The sequence below is a fragment of the Artibeus jamaicensis genome, unplaced genomic scaffold (assembly GCF_021234435.1).
Source record: "Artibeus jamaicensis isolate MK-2021 breed Jamaican fruit bat unplaced genomic scaffold, CSHL_Jam_final contig_432, whole genome shotgun sequence".
NCBI lineage: Eukaryota > Metazoa > Chordata > Mammalia > Chiroptera > Phyllostomidae > Artibeus > Artibeus jamaicensis.
In genome coordinates, this window is record NW_026521828.1 from 15115008 (window position 1) to 15136113 (window position 21106).

Genomic DNA, 21106 nt, shown 5'->3' on the forward strand with positions numbered 1-21106 from the left:
TAAAAAAACAAATTAAGGGAGTGCACTCTCAGAGGTCTGCATCTGAAAGAAATAAAGCATAAGCTATTGTGTGACTTTTGATGTGTAATGTAGAAAACAACTGGTACCTCTTTTAATAAAAACAGGCCACCCTTAAATGTTTTTTCTCCTTTTAATTAAGACTCTGCCCTATTTTGCAATTCCACAGAGTTAATGAATTATTCAACATACATATTTTATTCTTTTTCCCTTGAGCTCATCTTCAGCGTGTTTCCAAATCCTAGTTGAGCTGTCTCAAGAAATAGAGGACAGTTTTTATTAGTTAAGAGTTAGTTAATAGCATCTTATATATTTTTAAGTTTTAGTTTAAGTACTGATGTATTGTAAGAAATTGCCATAGTGCCTTTTTTTTTAATTGGTCTGGATGATTTCATGCTGTGAATTAAATCTTGACTAAGTAATATCATAAGTTTTTTAAAAAATAAAAACTGTCCTCTATTTTTTTTCTCATTCTAGGAACAATCCCGGATGTTGGAAATGGGGATAACTGGCCCAGAAGGCCATGTACTGAGCAGACCAGAGGAGGTAAGTTGTAGGCGGATGGTAGGTGAGGTAGGGGGAGGGACAGATAGAAGCAGTAGCATTGGGTGCTTTCCTTTTTCACTGATGTAGCACCTGCTGAAAGTCTCCCGTGATGACAATGCCAATTCTAGCAGCTTTCCTGATGGCCTGTTCATCATTTCACATTTGCAGTGTTAGTGTTCGGCCTCACTTCCTGAGGCACATGCACACATGGTGCAGGGAGGAACACGGTGAAAGGTGGTGAGGCTTTAGGAATACCCAACAGCAAGATTGGACCATTTCTTCCCAAGACCACATTAAATGACTCAACTCATGGGCCCCTGAGGAAATTAGAAAGCAGTGCTTACTCCTGACCCCTAATCTCTCCAAAGCCTATATCCACTGGAGGGTACTCTGCAGTTACTTAGTAGGAGAGGTAAATTTGTAAACCCTTTCTTAATCAATGTAAATTTTGGAGACATTTCTACTTATTCCCCATTCTATTTTAAATCTTGCAAATATTGGCCATATGGATAGGAAGCTGAATGGGTCTTTAAGGAGCAATAAGCCTACCAAGTTGTATAAGGGGATGTAGACATGGAAGTTCCTTATGTGTAAAATGCATGCTGATTAGTAATTGTGTTTAGCGGCTGAAGAGTGAATGAAAGAGAAGTAGGGGCTGATTCCGTGTCTCTGGGATGTCAGCAGTCTCAGCTGCTGGTACAGGGCACAGCTAGGACTTGGCTGCATTGGCTTTAGAGGACTAGCCTGGGTCTGGTACCTAGAGCCAGATAAAGGCCTTCTGTGTCAGTGAAGTGAACCATGTTCCTGCTTTGTCATTTTAAGCCCTGCACTCTACAGCAGGTAGAAGGAGTTGGAACCAGAAATGATTGCATTCCTGTTGCCCATCTCTTTTAGAACCTTTTAAAAAATTAAAATGTACCACACATAGAGAAAAGCACACCTGTCATAAAGGTACAGTGAATTTTCACAAATTGAATATACTTATGAAAGTAGCTCCCAGTTGGAGAAACAAGCGAATGTCATCTGCTCCCCAGAAACTCCTTTGTCTGGTGCTCTTTCTGTTACCAGCTGAAATAATTTATAATTTTGACTGTTGAGAATATAAATTGGTATACCCACAATGGACAACAGTACACAGGTTCCTCAAAAAACTAAAAATAGAACTATTGGCAATTCCTCTTCTGGGTATTTATGTGAAGAAAATGAAAATACTAATTCCCAAAGGTATCTGTACTCCCATGTACACACAGCATTATGTACAATAGCCAAAATATGGCAACAACCTAAATGGTCTATCAGTGGATGAAATGAAGAAAATGTGGCACACACACACAATGGAATATTTTTCAGCCATAAAAAAGAATGAAATTCTGCCAATTGTGGTAACATGGATGGACCTTGAGGGAATTATGCTACCTGAAATAAGTCAGACAGAGAAGGATAAATACCATAGGATCTCACTTCTGTGCAGAATCTAAGAAACAAAACAGCAATTATCCCCTCCCCGCAAATAAAAGACCTGAGCTCATAGACACAAAGACCAGATGAGTGGTTGCTGGAGGTAAGGGGCAGGGAAATTGGGGGAAGATGGTCAAAAGATGAACAATTCCCAAATATAAAATAATAAATCAGGAGGGTGTAAGGTACAACATGGTGACTGTAGTTAATAATACTGTATTGAATCTTTGAGAGCTGTTAAGAGGAAAACTTATTTGAACAAATAATAAAGGAAAATTTCCCCAATCTGGCAAAGGAAATAGACTTCCAGGAAATCCAGGAAGCTCAGAGAGTCCCAAAGAAGTTGGACCCAAGAAGGAACACACCAAGGCACATCATCATTACATTAGCCAAGATTAAAATGAAGGAGAGAATCCTAGAAGCAGCAAGAGATAAGGGGACAGTCACCTACAAAGGAGTTCCCATCAGACTGTCAGCTGATTTCTCAAAAGAGACCTTACAGGCAAAAAGGGGCTGGAAAGAGGTATTTCAAGTCATGAAAACCAAAGACCTACAACCAAGATTGCTCTACCCAGCAAAGTTTTCATTTAGAATGGAAGGACAGATAAAGTGCTTCTCAGATAAGACCAAATTCAAGGAGTTCATCATCACCAAGCCCTTATTATATGAAATGTTAAAGGGACTTACCTAAGAAAAAGAAGATAAAAAAGATGAACAGTGAAAGGACAGCAAACTCACAGTTAGTAACAACTACACCTAAAACAAAAGCAAACTAAGAGGACAGCTAGATCAGGAGCAGAACCATAGAAATGAAGATCTCATGGAGGGTTAGCAACAGGGGAGTGGGAGGAGGAGAAGGGGGGAGAAGGTACAGAAAATAAGTAGCATAGACAGTAGATAGAAAATAGATAGGGGGGAGGGTAAGAATAGTAGGGGAAATACAGAATCTAAAGAATTTGAGACACGTGTCCATGAACTAAAGGGGGAAATGGTGGGGGAGGGGTATGCAGGGTTGAGGGGAATGGAGGGGGGGAATAGAGCAAATGTAATGGCATAATCAATAAAAAAAGAAAAAAAAGAAAGTAGATCTTGAAAGTTCTCATTACAAGAAAAAATTTTGTAATTGTATGGAATGGATGTTAACAAGACTTTTATTGTAATTATTTTGCAATAGGTACAAATATTAAATTCTTATGTAGCAATAATAATAACCTGATAATAATATAGTGTTTTATGTTAATTACTCCTCACTTTAAAAAAATCTGTGTTGGGGTTACAGTCACAGCCTCCCTGTAAGAGTCTGTCTATGTGCTTAATGCCATGTCTCTTCTATGGAACGCTTGTTTATTCCCAAGTCCATGCTAAATGTATTGTCACAGTCATCCTTGCTGCTGCTCTGAGTGGCTGGTGCTATTGTGCATAATGAAGCTGAAGATCAGAGTAGTTAAGGCACCCACCTATTGTGTCTGAAGGACTGGAAAGTTGTTTGCATGGTGCAAGCAGACCAAGGTGGTCAGCACTGTCTGTGACACTTTTCTTAAATGCTAGTCACTGTTGAGATGTGCTGGCAAGACAGATCCTTCAGCAGCCAGGGGATTTCTGAGCAAAGTCTATTTTTGTTCTCTGGTTTGTTTGTTCAACTTCCCCCTGCCATGCTCTCCTCCTCCCTGTTTCCGTCTCCTTTTTAGTAGAAAGCCTCCTGGCTGCAGATCCCAACAACCCAGGAAGCCCTTTTGGGTGAAGTTGGAGAGTGATGTAACCTTCCAAAGATAGTCATGTTGTCAAGGTGCTGAAAATCATGCAGTGCTGTGAGGGAAGGAGATCAAAGGGTCCTGGGCAGAGGTCACGAGGCAGCTGGAGAGGTCAGCATAGGTGTGAAGAGGGAGGAACATGCCTAGGGGAAGTCCTTGTCTTTTCGGTTCGAAGCACAACCAGATACCATTTTGAGTGAAGCTGTTCAGAGAGCTGATCCCGAGGCCCAGAGACACCACTCCAAGAGTCTGGGTACTTCCAGAAGGTGGCTGCGATTCCCCATGGTCAGGGGCCTCCAGGGTCTGCTCCACATGGAACAAAGTGCAGCTTAGGGGATGCCAGATGGACCAGCCGAATTCTTAGAGCCTGCCTGCCGAGCCACCCTCACCATGGGCGGGAACTGGTTCGCCTCAGGCTTCTGCAAGCTATTTTTGGTCTTTTCTGAAGGGTTGGGCTGCATAGGCTAACCAGAATGTCATATCCATCCAAAAAGGGACTTTGGCTGATTGAAGGGGAAAATGTCAGTGTCCTTGCTTTGGGCTGCACTGAACTAACTCGAGTCGTAACTTTGGGTCATAACGCAGTCTCTCACACATACATGGTCAGGAGCTGCCACCAGCAAGAAGACCAACAGCCACCCTTCAAGGAACACTGGCCTCATCCCAGGAGTGAGCTGATTGCTTTGCATGGGTGAACTTACTTGATCCTCAAAACAGGCATATGTGTCAGGTCCCATTATGCCTGCATTCTGGACCTGAGGCTTTAGGAGGTCCTGCGAGGTACCTGAGGTCACTCAGCTTCTAAGTGGCAAAGCCAGAAGCCAGACTTATGCAGCTGGAGAAAGCCTGAGCTCTCCGATCCTTCTTTGTTAGTAAAATAAAACTCCCTATTTCTTACTTAATGCATTCAACTCAGCTGTTTAGCATCTCCAAAAACATTAATTCTACATTAGGATGGAGGAAGTTGATGACAAAAGAGGTCTTTGTGTGGACGAGTCTGGGAGTTATTAGGATAAGATGGGCCTGCTGGAAAGAACCCATCCCTGACCACCTGTTGCTGCAGGCAAGGGTTTGAAGAAGCATGATGCCTCATTTGCTTGACTGGTTATTTCCTCCATATGGGGGTTGAGACTGTTTTGCCAGAGAATCTGCCCTGGGAAGACTGGGGAGCAAAGGCTTCCACCACATGCAGCCTCTGTGATCATCAGAGGGAGGGAAGAGAGCAGGCCCAGGAGAAACTCAAGCTGTGCTGATGCAGTGTTTGCTCTGTGCCAGGCCCTGATTCACACAGCAGTCCTGTGCTGTCTTCTTCAATCTCCAGGTAGTTCCCAGTTGAGGGGTGGAGGCAGTGAGATTCCAGGAGCATGAGACAGCCAGGCAGTGCTATACCTGAGACTCAGATCCAGTGCGTCCAGCTCCGGATCTTCTGAGCTTTGAATGCCTGGCCTGCGTTCATGTGTGGAGGCAGAGGAACAGTGGCTTTGAGAGCCTCTGGTTCCTATTGACTCCTGGGAAATTTTTTTTTTTTTTGCAGCTGGAAGCAGAGGCTGTGTTCCGTGCCATCACCATCGCCAGCCAAACCAACTGCCCTCTCTACATCACTAAGGTCATGAGCAAGAGTGCGGCTGACCTCATCTCACAAGCCAGGAAAAAAGGTGACGTGTGCTCCCAAGATCTCAGGGCTCTGAGGCACAATGTCTCCTTTCCTCCCTGGACACCCAGTGTAAATGGTACCTAGTTTACGCCTTGCCTGCTCTGTGGGAAGCCCCTCATCCATGGTAGCGCATTTGATCCTTTCCATATTCCGGTGGAGAACAGGATCCTGGGAGTGATCCCACTTGGAAGATGGGTAAACTGAGGCCCAGGAAAGGTTAGTGGTTTTCCCAAGATGACACAGCTTGAATCAGCTCTTTGGAGACTTGGGTTCTCTTTCTTCCTCCCTTTTATCTTTTATTGTCAGTTTACATTATCTGAGCTTTATAAATGGACATGTTAGACAAGATTATATTGGGTACAGTAAGTCAAAGATCCAACTCAAACTGAGTTAAGCAAACAAAAGTAAAATGACTGGTTGAAGGTGTTTCAGGTGTTTCTGGCCAGACCAAGGGGCTGAAACAGTGGGATTAGGGTTCTGTCGCTCTCATTCCTGTCTTGGGGCTGCTGGCCTGTCTGGTGGCCTTCTGTTTAGTATGAACAGTGACTGTAAATGCCAAGTGGCACCTTGTCTTCCACTCTTGGTGGGGGGGTGTTACGAGGAGGAAGAGTGCATATTTTTCAACAGCTCAAGCCCAAGTCCCCAGGAGGACTGTGACGGACTCAGCTTGGGTCATGGGCTCACCCCTGAACCAATGTCTATCTGCTCTGGGAACAGAGTAATTGATTGGCCAGGGCTGAGGGCAGGGGCAGGGCCACAGGTTAACACAAGTTATTTTAGAAAAGGGGTTGAATGGATCTCCAAAGCATGCCCGGTGGCATTGGCCTTGATGACCTGGGCTCTGTCCCCAGTGCCTTGGCTGCGTTCCCTGATTGCAGTTAATTTGGGCTTTGTTTGCTCACCCTGTCCTAAACTAAAGTTTACTCTCACTTCAAAGCTTTCTTTTCTGCTTTTCATTCTCATCCCTAATGGAAGACTAATGGACTCACTTGTGAGCAGTGTGGCTGAGAAACTGGAGGTGTGAGCTGTGCGTTTGGTTGTGGGATTGTGACCACAATGTGTCCATGGCCGTTTTGATAGAGGAAGGGGCCACTGTGAATGATTCATTGACCAAACTCAGAACTGGTCTGTGAAACTCCAGATGTGTATGAGTGGGGTGGCTAAAAATAGTCCAGCTGCCTTTGATGGCTGAGTTTTAGCCGCCTGGCCTTCTGGCAGCAAGGACCCTTTACTTACAGGAAGGGCATGGTCCTAATTGTCTGGTCAGTCTTCTTGCTGGCAAATTCCAGGGCACCTCATGCTTTATGCCACTCACAGCGAGCCTGCTGGTTTCTGTCTCAGCTTTCAGTCTCTCAACAAGATATGGGATAGCTGCTCTGCTGGGTATGAGTTTCTGGCAAGAACCCAGAAAGCAGCCCCGATCCTTACCCATTCTTGGAGAAAGGCAGAAAAAGAGAGAAAAGGAAAGAAAAGAGCATAGGGACATCCCATACCTTTCTCCATGACCACCTGCCGTAGTCATCCTCTGGCACCTTCCACCCATGGCTGCATCCTGCCAGGGCCCATTCTCAGGGCCACCTGGGGCCCAGCTCAGTGTTTCAAGATGTGTGGGGTCTTACTTTAAACTTCATGTAGAAAAATTCCTCAGCCTTAACCTTCCAGCTCATGGTTTGATGGCAAGGATGAGCACAGCTGCATTGGGGTGGTATTGCTGCAGTGACAAAAATAAGGCTGCTGAGATCACAGCCAGTGGACCCCTCATGAACTGCCATTCTCTGGGAAGAAGTCAAGGGCATTCAGATGGGAAGACAGAGTGTAGAGGGTTCCCTTCTCCCTCTGTACAGGTGACTGAGCAAGTCCCCATGTGTTTAATCACCAAGTGCTCTTCAGCAGCTTAGCATTGCTTCTCAGAATTAAAATGAGGAATCTACACTTTGATGAAGACCAACTGTATATCCTGCACTGGAATAAATACAGGCATATTGGAGATATTGCAGACTTGATTCCAGACCACCACAATAAAGCAAATATCTCAATAAAGTGGGTTAAACATGAATTTTTCAATTGTTCAGTTACATTTACACTATACTGTAGTCTATGAAGTATAAAAGAGCATTATGTCTAAAAAACGATGTATATATCTTAATTAAAATGCTTTATTGATAAAAATGCTAACCATCCTCTGAGACTTCAACTCATAATTTTTTTTGCTAGTGAAGGGTCTTGCCTTCAATTTGTAAACAACAACAAAATCTTCAGAGTGCAATAAAATGATGTATGCTTGCACTTTAAATTTATTATTATGTAGACTTCTCCTAGAAACCTAGGAAATGGGCATTATTATCCTTGATTTCAAATGAGGACATTGAAGCGCACCTTGCCCAGATCCTTCCCAGCTTGGAGAGTTAATATTCAAACTCAGTATAATGACAATCTTTGCTTATTCTACTCTCCCATCTAAAGGTAGTCCAAAGAGAGAGAACTCTTCCACTTTTAAAGTTGTAAATTCTCTTAATGGGACTTGAGTGCTTGCCTTGGCTTCATTTCTTCACTTCTTTGTGGCCTTCTATGTTTTAGTTTGGTAATATTTTTGAAGAACCTTTGAAGTTCTCATTAGTCAGGTGTGCTTCCTTTTTTACTGTCTTTCCCCAGAGCAGGGCTGCCCTGTACAAGTCATTGCCATTGCTTCCTTCATTCTCCCATGGCAGACATCACAAATCAATCATAAGTCTTTCCTACTGAACCCAGAAGCATAAAATAACCAAAGACACTGAAATAGAGAACAGGCTGACAGTGACCAGAGGGGAACGGGGAGGGAATTTCAGGGGAAAGGGGGAAGGGTTTTCAGGAACAAGTATAAAGGACACATGGACAAGAACAAGGGTGGGGGTTGGAAACAGGAGGGAAGTGGGGAGCACTAGGGGGGTGGGCTGGGATGGGAGTAAAAGGCAGAAAACTGTACCTGAACAACAATTAAAATTAAAAAAGAAAAAGAAAAAGAATTCTTCTCTATGCAAAATTTCAGGTGAAGGAAATAATTAATAGCAGTTGGATCCAAGCAAAACCTATTTATAATCCTGGTGGTAGAGCCTTCCTGAACTTCGACCTTGGGGGAAAATGTCACTGTGGAAGATAAAGGGCTGAAACTAAAGAAGTGCAGCACAATTCAGGCTATCTCTAGCCCAGGATTCTGGCACGGAGGATCTTGGTACCAAACCCATCTTCCATGAGATGACGTTTACCTTCTGAATCACTGTCCCTTCTTCTTTAAGATGACTGACAAGAGCTTAGATCAGTGTATTTCCCAATATCTTCTCCTTGATTAGGGCATTTAAGTTTCTAATGCCAGACATACATAGGGTCTAAGAAGCAGCCCCAGGTTATTGGGTATCCTGAAGGAATAACAAACGTGATGGAAAAGAATATGAGAGCCTTTCATCCACAGGAGTGGGTTTGACTCTGTGGAACCAGAGTGTATGTGTCCTTGCAATAACAGGACCTAGCCATTCCCAGTGACATGGGCACATGCAGAGCATTGGAGCCCACCAGTGGGAAGGAGGAGTAGGTATTAAGAAATCAGACTTACTGGGCATCTTCTGTGGGCCACTTTGTACACACCATGTCTTTTCATTTTCTCAGGCCTGATTTGTTTGAGGACAAGTCTATTCCACATTTTAACATTTCTGAAATGAGGGTGAATCTTAGAATCAATGTATATATTTTTTTCTTTTGCCACAAATTTGAATTTGCCTCAAAATTTGAGAATTAATACTGTATCTTGCAATCACTGGCTTCTTGTAATCTGAAGAATACAAATTCCTTTTTTCATTTAGCAGCTAGAAAAGCAAAGGCTTGGAAAAGGTGGGAACAGGGACTTGAACCCAGGCCTGTCTGACTCCAGAGCCACAGCCTTGCGTAGGCTAAGGGGCTGTGATTGCCTAGGCGGGGTCCAGGGCAGCAGTACTTTATGCAGACTCTGTGCCTGGTTCCTACCCCTTGCAGGAAACGTGGTGTTTGGTGAGCCCATCACTGCCAGCCTCGGCACAGATGGAACCCATTACTGGAGCAAGAACTGGGCCAAAGCGGCTGCCTTTGTGACATCTCCACCTCTGAGTCCAGACCCGACCACTCCTGACTACATCAACTCCTTGCTGGCCAGGTCCGTGCAGGATGACAAGCAGCAGGTGTTGTGTGGAAACGTCCTGGGTCCCCTGGGTCAAGGAGTCACAAAGCCCATCCATCAGCTAGACTTGGGTCTGCCGTGAGGGGCAGACACTGAGAAGTCCCCTGCAATCTGGAGCACAGACATCAGTAATTCATATGAATACCACAGGGATCCTATTAATCATGGGAATAGCAGTGAATGTGTATGGTGTGCCAAGCACTAGGGAGAGACTGCACACATGATCTCATTCTTCATAATAACTTGGTGAGTGAGGAACTTTCATAATCATTTTATAGATTAATCAGCTAAGGCCCACAGAGACTACAGTACAGGGTTGGCACAAATAATGCCCCTGTTTTATTACAAAATCTTTTTTTTTTTACAAAATCATGAGCATGTAATTCTGTAACATAGTAATATCACACTCCAACACACCATATGACATTTTAGGTAAAATGTTCAAATTAAAACCATAAATTATGACACCCATATCATTACCCTTCCAACCACACTCACGCAGGCCTTACTTCTGTCGGACCCTGTATTTCACAAATTTCGAACAGATGGCTATGATGACCACTTAACCAAAATGAAGGAGGACTTGTTTGCTGCTGCCCTCTGGGAGCAGTCCCATCTCTCATTTCGGTCCTTTCTACTTTGTTGCACAAGAGATCATCTAATCCCACGCCCTCATTTTCCAAATGGAGTAACGAAGCCCCAGAGAGGGGAAGAAATTTGCCCAAGTTTGCATAGTTGGCAGAGGGGGAGGAGAGGTTCCAGACTCACGTCGTGGCACTCCAGATGCTGACACTAGACACTCAAGTTGGGGCCCCTGAGGTGCCTCTAGCCGCTCCTCCCATTCACATGGAGCTTTTCTCCTTGCCAGCGGGGACCTGCAGCTCTCTGGCAGTGCCCACTGCACCTTCAGCACCGCCCAGAAAGCGATCGGGAAGGATAACTTCACAGCCATTCCTGAGGGTACCAATGGGGTGGAGGAGCGGATGTCTGTCATCTGGGACAAGGCTGTGGTAAGGGTCAAGGGCAGGGGAGGGGAGGGTGGCCAGGCTATAAAAGTGATTGTCTATCAGTGTCCTCTGGCACAGGGACCTGGTTTTATTTTCCTTGTTAAAATCACAGAAGCTGTCAAAATACATACATACATACATACATACCATGCAAATGGAAGTTCTCCCAAAGATTTCAGTAAAATTAGTGATTAACTTATGAAGTTGATCATGTCCCTGTGCTTTATATTAAAAATACTAGAGACACTCATTTTAGAGCCAGATAGAGTGTTTTTGATCTAATACCTCATTTAGCTACACAGTGTAATCCACAGAGTTTCCCTTTTCTTCTTGGCTGCCAGGAAACTTAAAGCTAGATTTTAAATGAAATTGTTCTTCCCTTACCTGGGATGCTTTTTTTAAAAAGAGAGAAATGATAAATATCTTTGTCTCTTTTGTTACATATTTAGATTTTTGTCTTTTTTTACACTGTTATGTATTTACGAATGCATATATGTGTTTATCTTGACACTGTCTGAAATTGTTAAAAAATAATATATTTTTTATTACCAACATGGTACATTCTCAATAAAGAACACTTGGAAAGTACCAAAAAACACACATTTGAAAGAAAATAGAAATTACTCATAAATTCTTCACCCCAGGGATAAGCTTTGTTATCATCTTGGTGAGATTCTTCCATATTTGCCTCTGTCCAGGCAAATACAAACACATATTTCATTTATTTTTTTTAAAGATTTTATTTATTTATTTTTAGAGAGCAGAGAAGGAGAGAGGAAGAGAGAAAAACATCAGTGCGTGGTTGCCTCTTGAGTGTTCCATACTGGGGACCTGGCCCTCAACCCAGGCACGTGCCCTGATTGGGAATCAAACCAGCAATACCAGGGCAACAAACACATATTTTAAAAGTCAATAAAATCTTAAAAAAAGAAAAAAGCCCCAGCTGGTACAGCTCAGTGGATTGGGCACTGGCCTGCAAACCAAAGGGCTGTCAGTGCAATTCCTAGTCAGGACACATGTCTGGGTTGTGGGCCAGGTCCCCAGCATGGGATATATAAGAGGCAACCACACATTGATGCTTCTCTCCCTCTCTTTCACCCTCCTTTCCCGTCTCTGAAAATAAAGTAAATAAAATCATTTTTAAAAATGGGTTCATCATCACATTTGTTTTTCTTGTGAACTCTCTATAGTCCTTTTGGGAGTTAGAGGAGTAAAAGTAAGTACATGTATGCATTTAACCAGAAAAAAAATGCACGTATTTCAGGAGCAGGAACTTCCCTCCTCAGCCATGTATTCCGTCACTTCAGCCAATTCTGAAGCTTGTTGGGTGGGGTTTTGAGCTCACAACCTCAGATGAGGTCCCTGGGTGCATTTTGGGGCCTTTGTGGTCACCCTGCTCTGAGTTTAAAAGCCCTGCATTGACAATTAAAAAACATTTAAAAATATTTCCACAGGCCACAGGGAAGATGGATGAGAACCAGTTTGTGGCTGTGACAAGCACAAATGCTGCAAAGATCTTCAACCTGTATCCCCGCAAGGGAAGAATATCTGTGGGTTCTGATAGCGACCTGGTGATCTGGGATCCAGATGCCGTGAAGATCGTCTCTGCCAAGAACCACCAGTCGGTGAGGCTGGAGCTGGTGGGCATGGGTTGGGATAGGGAAGGTGTGTAGGGAGCTCAGTCAGGAGAGAGGAGTGTGTGTGGGGCCCCAGGGCAGTTAGACCTCAGCAGTTTACTTCTCCCACTTTCCGAATGGGTGAACAGAAGGGCTCTGCCAATTATAGTCACTCAGAGGTGAAGGCAGACAGAGACATCATCTCTACCCATGCTTCTCTGGTTGTGAGCCCAGGGACCAGGACATGGTAAAGGGTGGACTGTCTCTCAACAGTCTCCCAGGAGGTCACTCCCTTTCGTGCAGCATTGGCCAAAGCTAGTCCTGTGGCCATAGCTTCCTCTAGGAGGGATGAAGTGCAGTGATACCTTGTACCTGGGAGGACAAAGAAGGGGGAAACAAGTGACCAGCACTGATGACTTCCTTATGCAGAGTTTCAGGTGGAAGATAATGAAAGCCCAACAGACAGGCCCCTAACAGACAAGGGCTTAATGTTTGTTAATAAAAACAGTTAATATTGTTTAAGCACCTATGTTCTAGGCACTTGTTTGTAATTCATTCAATCTCCACAACAGTCTTCCACAGGTAGGCACTATCATTATCCCCATTTTATGGATAAGCAAATGAAGGTACAGAGGGGTTCAATAATTTAGGCAGCAAGGAAATGAAACTGGAATTCAGGCTCAGGCACCCTGACTCCAAGTTCATCTCCTTCACCACTTTGCAGTGATGCCTTACAGTTGTTGAGTAAAATGAAGGAGGTGGGGAGCAGTCCCATTTTTTGGTGGGAATGGCCTTTGCTCAAACACTGTGTCATATCACATTATTTAATTTCAAGCTAGGAATGTAAGGGTCACGTCACCCACCTACCCACCCTCCCAATACCAGACAGCCACATACAGCATCCCTAAGAGTTACCCGGCTTCTCCTTGGACACTGACAGTGACAGAATTTACTTCCCTGTGAGGACCTTAATAAAGACTGGGTACTCCTCTTTGCTAAGAATTCCAGGGCCTCCACCCTCTGGAACCTGGTAAATGTGTTGTAAGCTTTTCCTGGCTTACCTGACGAGTCACTTCTGGTGATTCTGAAGGCAGGATCCCAAGCACAGGGGAAGCGCATTCCTCTTTCTCCCCTTCCCTTGTCTATACCCATGGCTTTGCCCCTAACCCCCATCTCTAGGCTGCAGAGTATAATATCTTTGAAGGGATGGAGCTACGTGGGGCACCTTTGGTGGTCATCTGCCAGGGCAAGATCATGCTGGAAGATGGCAATCTGCACGTGACCCAGGGGGCTGGCCGCTTCATCCCCTGCAGCCCCTTCTCTGACTACGTGTACAAGCGCATTAAAGCCCGGAGGAAGGTGAGAATACCTGGGCCCTGGGGAGAGGGTGCGGATGGGGCTTATGTCTCATTCAGTCATGGTGACAGTAAGGTGAGGGGTCGGGGACAGGAATCTGAGTGCACATGGCAGTGTCCATTAAAGACTCACAGAAACTCAATACCCAAGTGTCCCTCCCACTCCTGGGCCCCCAGTAATCCATCTGGCCTCTGTGTGCAACACAGGGAGGCTCCCTGTCTTACAGGGCAGCTGACCACCTCCGTCTGTGACAATGAACTTTTTTCTGCTGGGCTGAAATTGACCTCGCTAAAGCCAGCCAGCCAGTTGAGTTCTGCTCCCCATACCTGCACAAAATACACTAAGCTCATCTCCTACAGCATCTGTATGTTTCCAAAGTCATCTGTCCTTCACGTATCCCTGTAGCCATCCACTATTTATTTTATGACAATGTTTTAAATCCCTTCACCATTCTTATCTCTATGAGTGATCATTTTCAAGTTAAGTATTTTGGAATAAAATTCCACATTCCAGTGCTGGCCTAACTATAAGAGAATGCAATTTAAACTTTCCGTACATCAGCTCTTAATGTGACTTAGATTCTGTAACTAAAGAAATGCTGAGGATCTGGAGTGTTGGTCAGGGATTCTTGGGGAGTACAGAGTCATCATCCCACCTGTGGCATTAGTCTGCAAATTTGATGAGTGGCCTCTGTGCCTGCACCTGAGTCACTGACAGAGGAGGACGGCTTTGTGACAGAGTCTGGGAGTCTTCTGATGGCCCAGCCAGAACTGTCAGCCTCATGGCAGCATGTCCTCCCTGAAATTGGTGGAGGGTGTGAAATGGGTGGAGGGTGTGTGCCACAGGCCTGCTACCATGGGTGGTCTTGCGGTGTCTGTTTCATAGACTGTGAGCCCCACTGGGGGATACACCATGTTTCACGGGTCCATAGGCCCCAGTGTCTGGCACCAGGCCTCGCACAAAACATCACTTGGGCGACATTGCTGACTGGCTCCCCCCTCCTAGGGCAAATTCACAGCCACAGCCAGAGGTCAGTGGGTCAGAGCACAGGATGTGAATTTCCAGGCCTGTCAACTCTGTGCTGAGGAGCCTGGGGGTGGAGCCCCCATGGAATCTGGGCTTTGCCAGCACTTATGACCTCTTCTCACACAGCTGCCCCTTCCTACCGCTCTGCTCCAGCCACACGGGTGGTTCTTCATTTGTTTCTACCATCAGTCTCCCCTGCTGGGAACGCTGCTGTCCATATCTGTTCTCTGCGTCCTCCAGCCTCCTCCTCCCTCCACACTGGTCCCGGTACAAGCTCCCTGGGTCCTTAAGATCAAAGCTCGCCTTTTAGAGACACCTTCACCTACCTTCTTCATTAGCACTCTATCATAACATTCCCCCTTTATTGTACACTTCTCCTTTCCTTAAAATAACATTACTATTCTGGCTCCCACTACACACACTTAATGCATTGATATGTTTGTGTTACCTACAACAGACCATAAATTGTTAAAGAACCAATGGAGTGACATGCTTTCTCTGCTGCAGATGGCAGACCTGCACGCAGTCCCAAGAGGCATGTATGATGGGCCGGTGTTTGACCTGACTACCACGCCCAAGGGGGGCACCCCTGCAGGGTCCACCCGGGGCTCTCCCACTCGGCCAAACCCACCCGTGAGGAACCTCCATCAGTCGGGATTTAGCCTGTCGGGTGAGTTGGACAAGCTGACGGTGACCAGAAAGAGGGGAAGGAGGAGCAAGGAAGTTCAGTGCTCCAAGCTAATGGTGATCCTGGGAGCTACCCCAGACCATTCTTTAGAGGCCATCTTATGGGCAAGAAGGATGGTTTGCTGAACAAAAAGAAGCCCTCTGAGAAAGCAGGGTAAGGCTCAATGAGGTTGAAGGTCAGGCTTCAATGTCCACCAGTTCTGCTCAGAGCTCACACTTGGTAGGAGAGAGGCGAGGTGGCTGCCATTATAGTGATGTTCTATGTTAGACAGTGAGAGGTGTGTGCTGTGTTGTGTTTTGTTTGTTTGCCCAGGTGAAAACAGCACTCAGGTTGTGTGCTCAAATTGCTACCCAGAATTTTTATCATATTCTTCCAAGCTAACAAGAGCTGCTGGTGATTGAACATTTACTTTGCTGTAGCCATATTGTGAAGCTTACCTATTCTTTAAGAAGTACCTGATATAAATAAGAAATAACTAGCCAATTGCTCCATAAATAGTAGCTTTAAGGGGGGAATAAATGTAGATTTGCATTTCTGTGATGAATGATTTAAATGCAAGAGAAGCAAGATAACATGAAGGAAGAGGGATGCATACAGAGAAACTGTGGGGGCAGGTGGAGGGATGAGGAATAGGAGCTACAGGACAATGGGGAGGAAAAGAGGTAAGGGGACAGAGATGGGGAGGAAGACAAAAGAAAAGGGCTAAACGTTTTGAGGTGACATGACCAAAGGTCACAGTATGCTCTTCACAGAAATTTTTGTCAGTGTTTTGCCATTTTCTGTCACTCTCTGATTTCCACAATCCCTAAGCTTTGTTGGGCTCCTTCTGAACAGACAGAGGGGCTCACTGATGTTTTCTTTTGGGTTGTGACTGCGGGGCCCAGCCATCCCCTCTCCCAGTTGTGACCTTGGGCATGATGCCTAGCCCATCACATCCTCAGTTTCCCCCTCTTTTTATGGGATAATAACAGAACCTCCCTGAAAGGACAGTGGGGAGAGTTAAATGAGATAGACTGAGAAATACTTTAAACACTGCTTGTCCCAACGAATGGAAGCAGCTATTTTTATAATATTCCCATTGTTTTTATTATCATTGTTATGATGTGGAGAGTCTAATGAAATCTAGACATGAACCTGGCTTTTCCTGGCAGGGGGTGATTTTCAGGAGCGTGGGTATGAAAAGTCTGGAATACCTGACAAACTGCAATAAAAGTTTCTTGGGAGATGAAGCCAGGAAGGAACGTAATATCTTACACCCTTAAAATTAACCCAGTTTTGCTTTCGTCCCTTTTTCTCCCTGGGAATTTATTGCAGGCACCCAAGTGGATGAAGGGGTCCGCTCGGCCAGCAAACGCATCGTGGCGCCCCCTGGAGGCCGCTCTAACATCACATCCCTGAGTTAAGCAACTCCTCCCCAAAGAGAGGGGGCAGAAACAAGAAGAGATGTTTTGGAAGCCAAAATGGTACACCGATATTTAAGAAGGAAAGTGAATCCAAACAGTTACGATCTAAAGAATCAATAAGCCTCAAGCCTTATGTTTTTCCAATGTTACACTCGCTTGCCTAGCTTTACAAAGATTGCTTTGTTTTCTGTTTATGCCTAGCTTCCCCCATTTCCATGCATGCAATCAGGCCACTAAGGTAAAGAGTCTGCTATATAGTGTTGAGAGTGTGTGTAGTGCTGCATCTTAAGACAAGAGGACACACAAAGCTGGATGTCAAGGAAAATGAGCAGAAGGGACACAGTTATTTGGGGTTAGTGGGTGGTGGGAGCCCAGAGCAAGGCAGAGGGCTGAGAGGTTTTGGGATAGGTTATGTACAGGGGCAGGGGTGGGTGGGTGAGCATAAGGGGTCTTGTGTATTGTGTTAATGAAGTACAATTATTTCCATGGACAGTGGCCCCGGGGGGCAGCCGTCACTTCATCACGGTCCACTGGGGTCTGCGTGGAAGGCAGGCAGGAGGTCTTCAGGTTCCAGACTTTGTCATGTCCTCTCTTAGCAGATCTTATTTCTTTGAGCATTTTATTAAAACACCAAAACCCAACTATTGCTCCCACTTAGTCATGCCCGTATTTGGTGGGCCTTTTTTTCAGCGTTGCTGTCAAATTCTTCTCTTTTCCTGTTTCGAAAGGAGGAGGTAAGGAAGCAAAAGCACTTCTCCCACCTTGCCCTGGGTGCTGTTTAGAGGCAACAGCTGGGAGCACAGCATGGGCCCTCGGGTGGGACAGCCAGGGCTCAATAGCACCTCCCTCTAAACACACTGGAGCTCACCTCACTTTCTTTGCAAAGAAACCGAGAAGGGCAGCCGGCCTCTGGCATCAGGCTTGTCTTGCCAGTGCTGAGTGTTTGATTCTCTTGATCTTCTGAGATCCAGGCACAGCCATGGTTGAATACACTTTTGTTGTTGTTGAAATTGATTTTCTTAGGTGTTCTTTAACTTTTACTATTAATACGGTATCTCAGCTTCCATGGGAGTCAAGCAGGGTTTGGGGAAAGCCAGTATGAAGCAGAGAGATTACGTTCTGTGACCATGGTTCTAGTTTTCAGTCCTAAGCCATCTGTACCCTTTCCATCAGCACAGCCTTTGGGGGAGCTTTCGTTTTGGCACCGACGTCTCCCAAGGTGGGGGGCAGTGGTGTGCAGCCTTCCTGACAGGCATAGAAAGTGAAGTTGGCAAGGTGCCCACCTACCTTGTCTGTCAGAGCTGAATGTCCATTCCCTGTCCCACCCCTCTAAAGCTCAATTTTGGAACAAGTTCCACAGGCCAGACAAGGATCTGTAGAACTAAAAGGCCCATATGTAGGGGGAAAAACCATATTTAACCTGGGATCAGACCTCTGCAGTGGGGGATCTAGCTGATAGAACTCATAATGCTGTGTGCTAAGTACTTTGAAGAGAAGGCCTCTAACACCTTTCAGGTGCTTAGGAGAAACCATTATCTCTAACTGCAGGCTTTAAGTTGAAGGCCAGAGGAAAGAGAATATGGGGCTGGAGAGGCATTTGGAAATAGCCAAGGAAGAGGATTTTCTCTAGCAGAGCTAACTTCTGTTCCAATCACGAACAAAGTTGATTTCCTGTCTAAAGAAGGAATCTTGCTACTCTTAAGGCTTTTTCATGGTGCCTTTATTTTCAAGGAAACTGATGTGAAGGTGGGGATGCATCCCTTGGCTTATAACTCAAAGATGAGGGAGTCTATTGCAAACTCGGAGTGACAGTTTTGCAAGCAGGAAGCTTGCCCTAGCAGAAGCATATTCTATATACCTCATTGGCTGGGCTGGGATTTAGGATATGTTGCAGTACCAGCCACAATCACCAGGCAAAGGAAAAGACATGTAGATAACTCCGGTACCTTCTGCTGCTGTTACCAGCTCCTAAGTCTGACCCATCTCCCATGACCTCATGGCCAAATTGGTTGCACTTGGAACTTCTGAATGCAACATTCGACCAGAACTTTATATTATTCTACACGTTTCCGTGCAGTGGGAACAGCCCCTTCATGCCTTGCTCCTGGGCAACATGATCTGAGGATGGCCTTACTTTCTTCACTATTAGTAAGAAGTTCCTGTGGATTCCAAGAATTCTCCCACTATTTTATTAATTCTGATTTCTGGTTCCTTGTTACTTAAGTTAAAATTTATATTAAAATTTGTCCTGTTCCATAACACACATCAAAAATTCCTATACACAGGGTTTAGGAAGAGATCATGGAAGTGGTTGGCCCTCTCCGAATTCACCAGCACCTCGTCCAGCTCTGGGACAGGAGATTGGGGGGGCTTACTAGATTTCTGTCTTCCTCCCTAGCTTTCTTCTGCTGCCTCATGTCCTGGCCTGACCCCTCTCTAAGGACACTACACCCCCTCCGCTACTCCCAACCTGCTCACAGTGTCCCTAAACCCAGAGGGCAGTCAGCTAGGGTTCTGTCTGGGAGGCCCCCAATTTGGGTAGTTGAGAAGGTGTTTGTAGAACTGTTAGAGCATCACCCCAACAGAAATATTTATTCTAAGTTTTCTAAAAATGGCAGTGTTGTAGCCATCCCAAAAAGTGGGTTTCCTTCAAAGTCCAGCCCATCGTCCTGTGGCCCTTTCCTTAGTGACTCCACCCAGAGAGTCATACTCTGCTCTGAAGGCCTCAGTTCTAACCCTGACCTTCACTGGATTTAGAAGCCCTTCCCGGAGGGTGACAAACCCCACCTGCTCCCAGGCCTTCTGCCCTGGAGGAGTCCAGCTGCAACCCCAGATGCACAGACAGGCTGCCCCCGGCAGCCAGCTTTCCTGTGAGTTCCCTCCTCAGAAAACGGTGTGTGGGTGTTCAGTTCCGTGTCTGGTGACTATGGACAGACAGTGACTTTCCTGTGATCTGTGGTAGCTGTGAGGCAGCTCTGGAATATGATGAGCTGTTTGCTTTGACCCGTGAAGAAAACTGTGTTTTGAGTTTAGCTGAGATTAAAAAAAAAAAAAAAAAAAGGAAAAAAATTTCATCACGTGACTGTTAATGTAAACCTGGTTATTAAAATAACTATAAAATCACAGATGTTGTACAGTCTTTTTTTGTGTGTGTGACATGCTGTTTTACCAAACATATTAAAATTGGACAATAAAACTGAAATGGTTAGGAAGGGGTGCTGAGCTGATGAAAACAGATATCTGGACAAAATTTGGGGGGAGTTCCTATCTTTCCACTTGAGGTTGAGATTTTGTTCAGCTACAATTTGAGGACCTGTATTGAAACTTTGGGGAATGACTATAGTTTGTTTTATTTTTCCCTGTAGATCATCAAATGCAGTGTTAGTGTAAAAGACCTTGCATTTTGGGGTAAATCTGATTCCAGAATAGATCCTGAAAGGTTTGGTTTGTTTGGTTTTGTTTTCTTTTTTTTTAATATTAAATTTTATTTAGTTACTTTTCAAGTACATTTTTTTTAATCTATTTCTCCCATCCCACCCCACCCCCCTGCCCGGTCTCCCCCCTCCCTTCCATTCCCCCCCCCCAGCCCGCCCAGTCCTCATCCCTGTGTCTTTCATACTTGTTCCTCAAAATCCCTCCCCCTTTTTCCCCTTAAGTTCCCTTCCCTCTCCCCTCTGGTCGCTGCCCACTTGTTTCCTTCCTTCCTTTAAAGCTTTGCTTCTTCAAAAACCCGGATTTGGAGAAAACTCAAACTGAGCATGTTTCAAAGAATTGTATATTCTTTAGCAAACTGGTCCCAAGGCATCTCATGAGTGTTGGGAAGGATTATATCTTCTCCTGTGAGAGATTTAATGTGCTGTCATCAAAGCTCTGAGAAATCCTGCATCTTTCAGAATTTGTCTAACTTAAGGTTCTCGAACTCTTTTTTAACTACTTATCATCTTCTAACATTTCACCAAACTCATTATACTAAACCCTTTTGGGGGAAACACTTCTGGGTCTAATTGCAATGTATGCAGGACGCTTTCCATGGCAAATGTTAAGCTAGCATATGTGGAAAACAATTTTTTTAAAGGATAACCGAAAAGTTCAGAGGCTGAATTGAGCAAATCTGTATTAGAATGTTGTTTCCTTTTTAAATGATGATCGCTGTGCAAATTTGCATACCATCCTTGCAGAGGGCCACGCTGACCTTCTCTGTGTCGTTCCGACACAGCATGTGTGCTGCCTAAGCAAGCATGAATGTTGTTTATTTGCATGTGGGAGCACCACTGGCCATCAGCATCTCTTGGTTTTCATTTTACCTGCTTAGTAATTTCAGGGGAAGGAGAGAGACTCCCTCAATAGTTCCAGCCAAAGAGACTGACTCTGATTGGTCTGGTTTAGGTCATGTGTTTTCA

The 21106-nt window shown here is 45.0% G+C and overlaps 1 protein-coding gene across 2 annotated transcripts in view; it reads left to right on the plus strand.

The window, feature by feature from the left end:
- Positions 1 to 19775, plus strand: part of DPYSL3 (dihydropyrimidinase like 3) — a 107486-nt gene extending 87711 nt beyond the window's left edge. For both annotated transcript variants that reach the window (XM_037161895.2, XM_037161896.2), the window contains exons 7-14: positions 496 to 564; positions 5308 to 5428; positions 9430 to 9586; positions 10479 to 10620; positions 12072 to 12242; positions 13413 to 13592; positions 15123 to 15285; positions 16618 to 19775. In XM_037161895.2, coding sequence (XP_037017790.1) covers positions 496 to 564; positions 5308 to 5428; positions 9430 to 9586; positions 10479 to 10620; positions 12072 to 12242; positions 13413 to 13592; positions 15123 to 15285; positions 16618 to 16706 — 1092 coding nt within the window. In that variant the 3' untranslated portion in view covers positions 16707 to 19775. The remainder of the gene's footprint in view (positions 1 to 495; positions 565 to 5307; positions 5429 to 9429; positions 9587 to 10478; positions 10621 to 12071; positions 12243 to 13412; positions 13593 to 15122; positions 15286 to 16617) is intronic.
- Positions 19776 to 21106: the final 1331 nt, after the last annotated feature.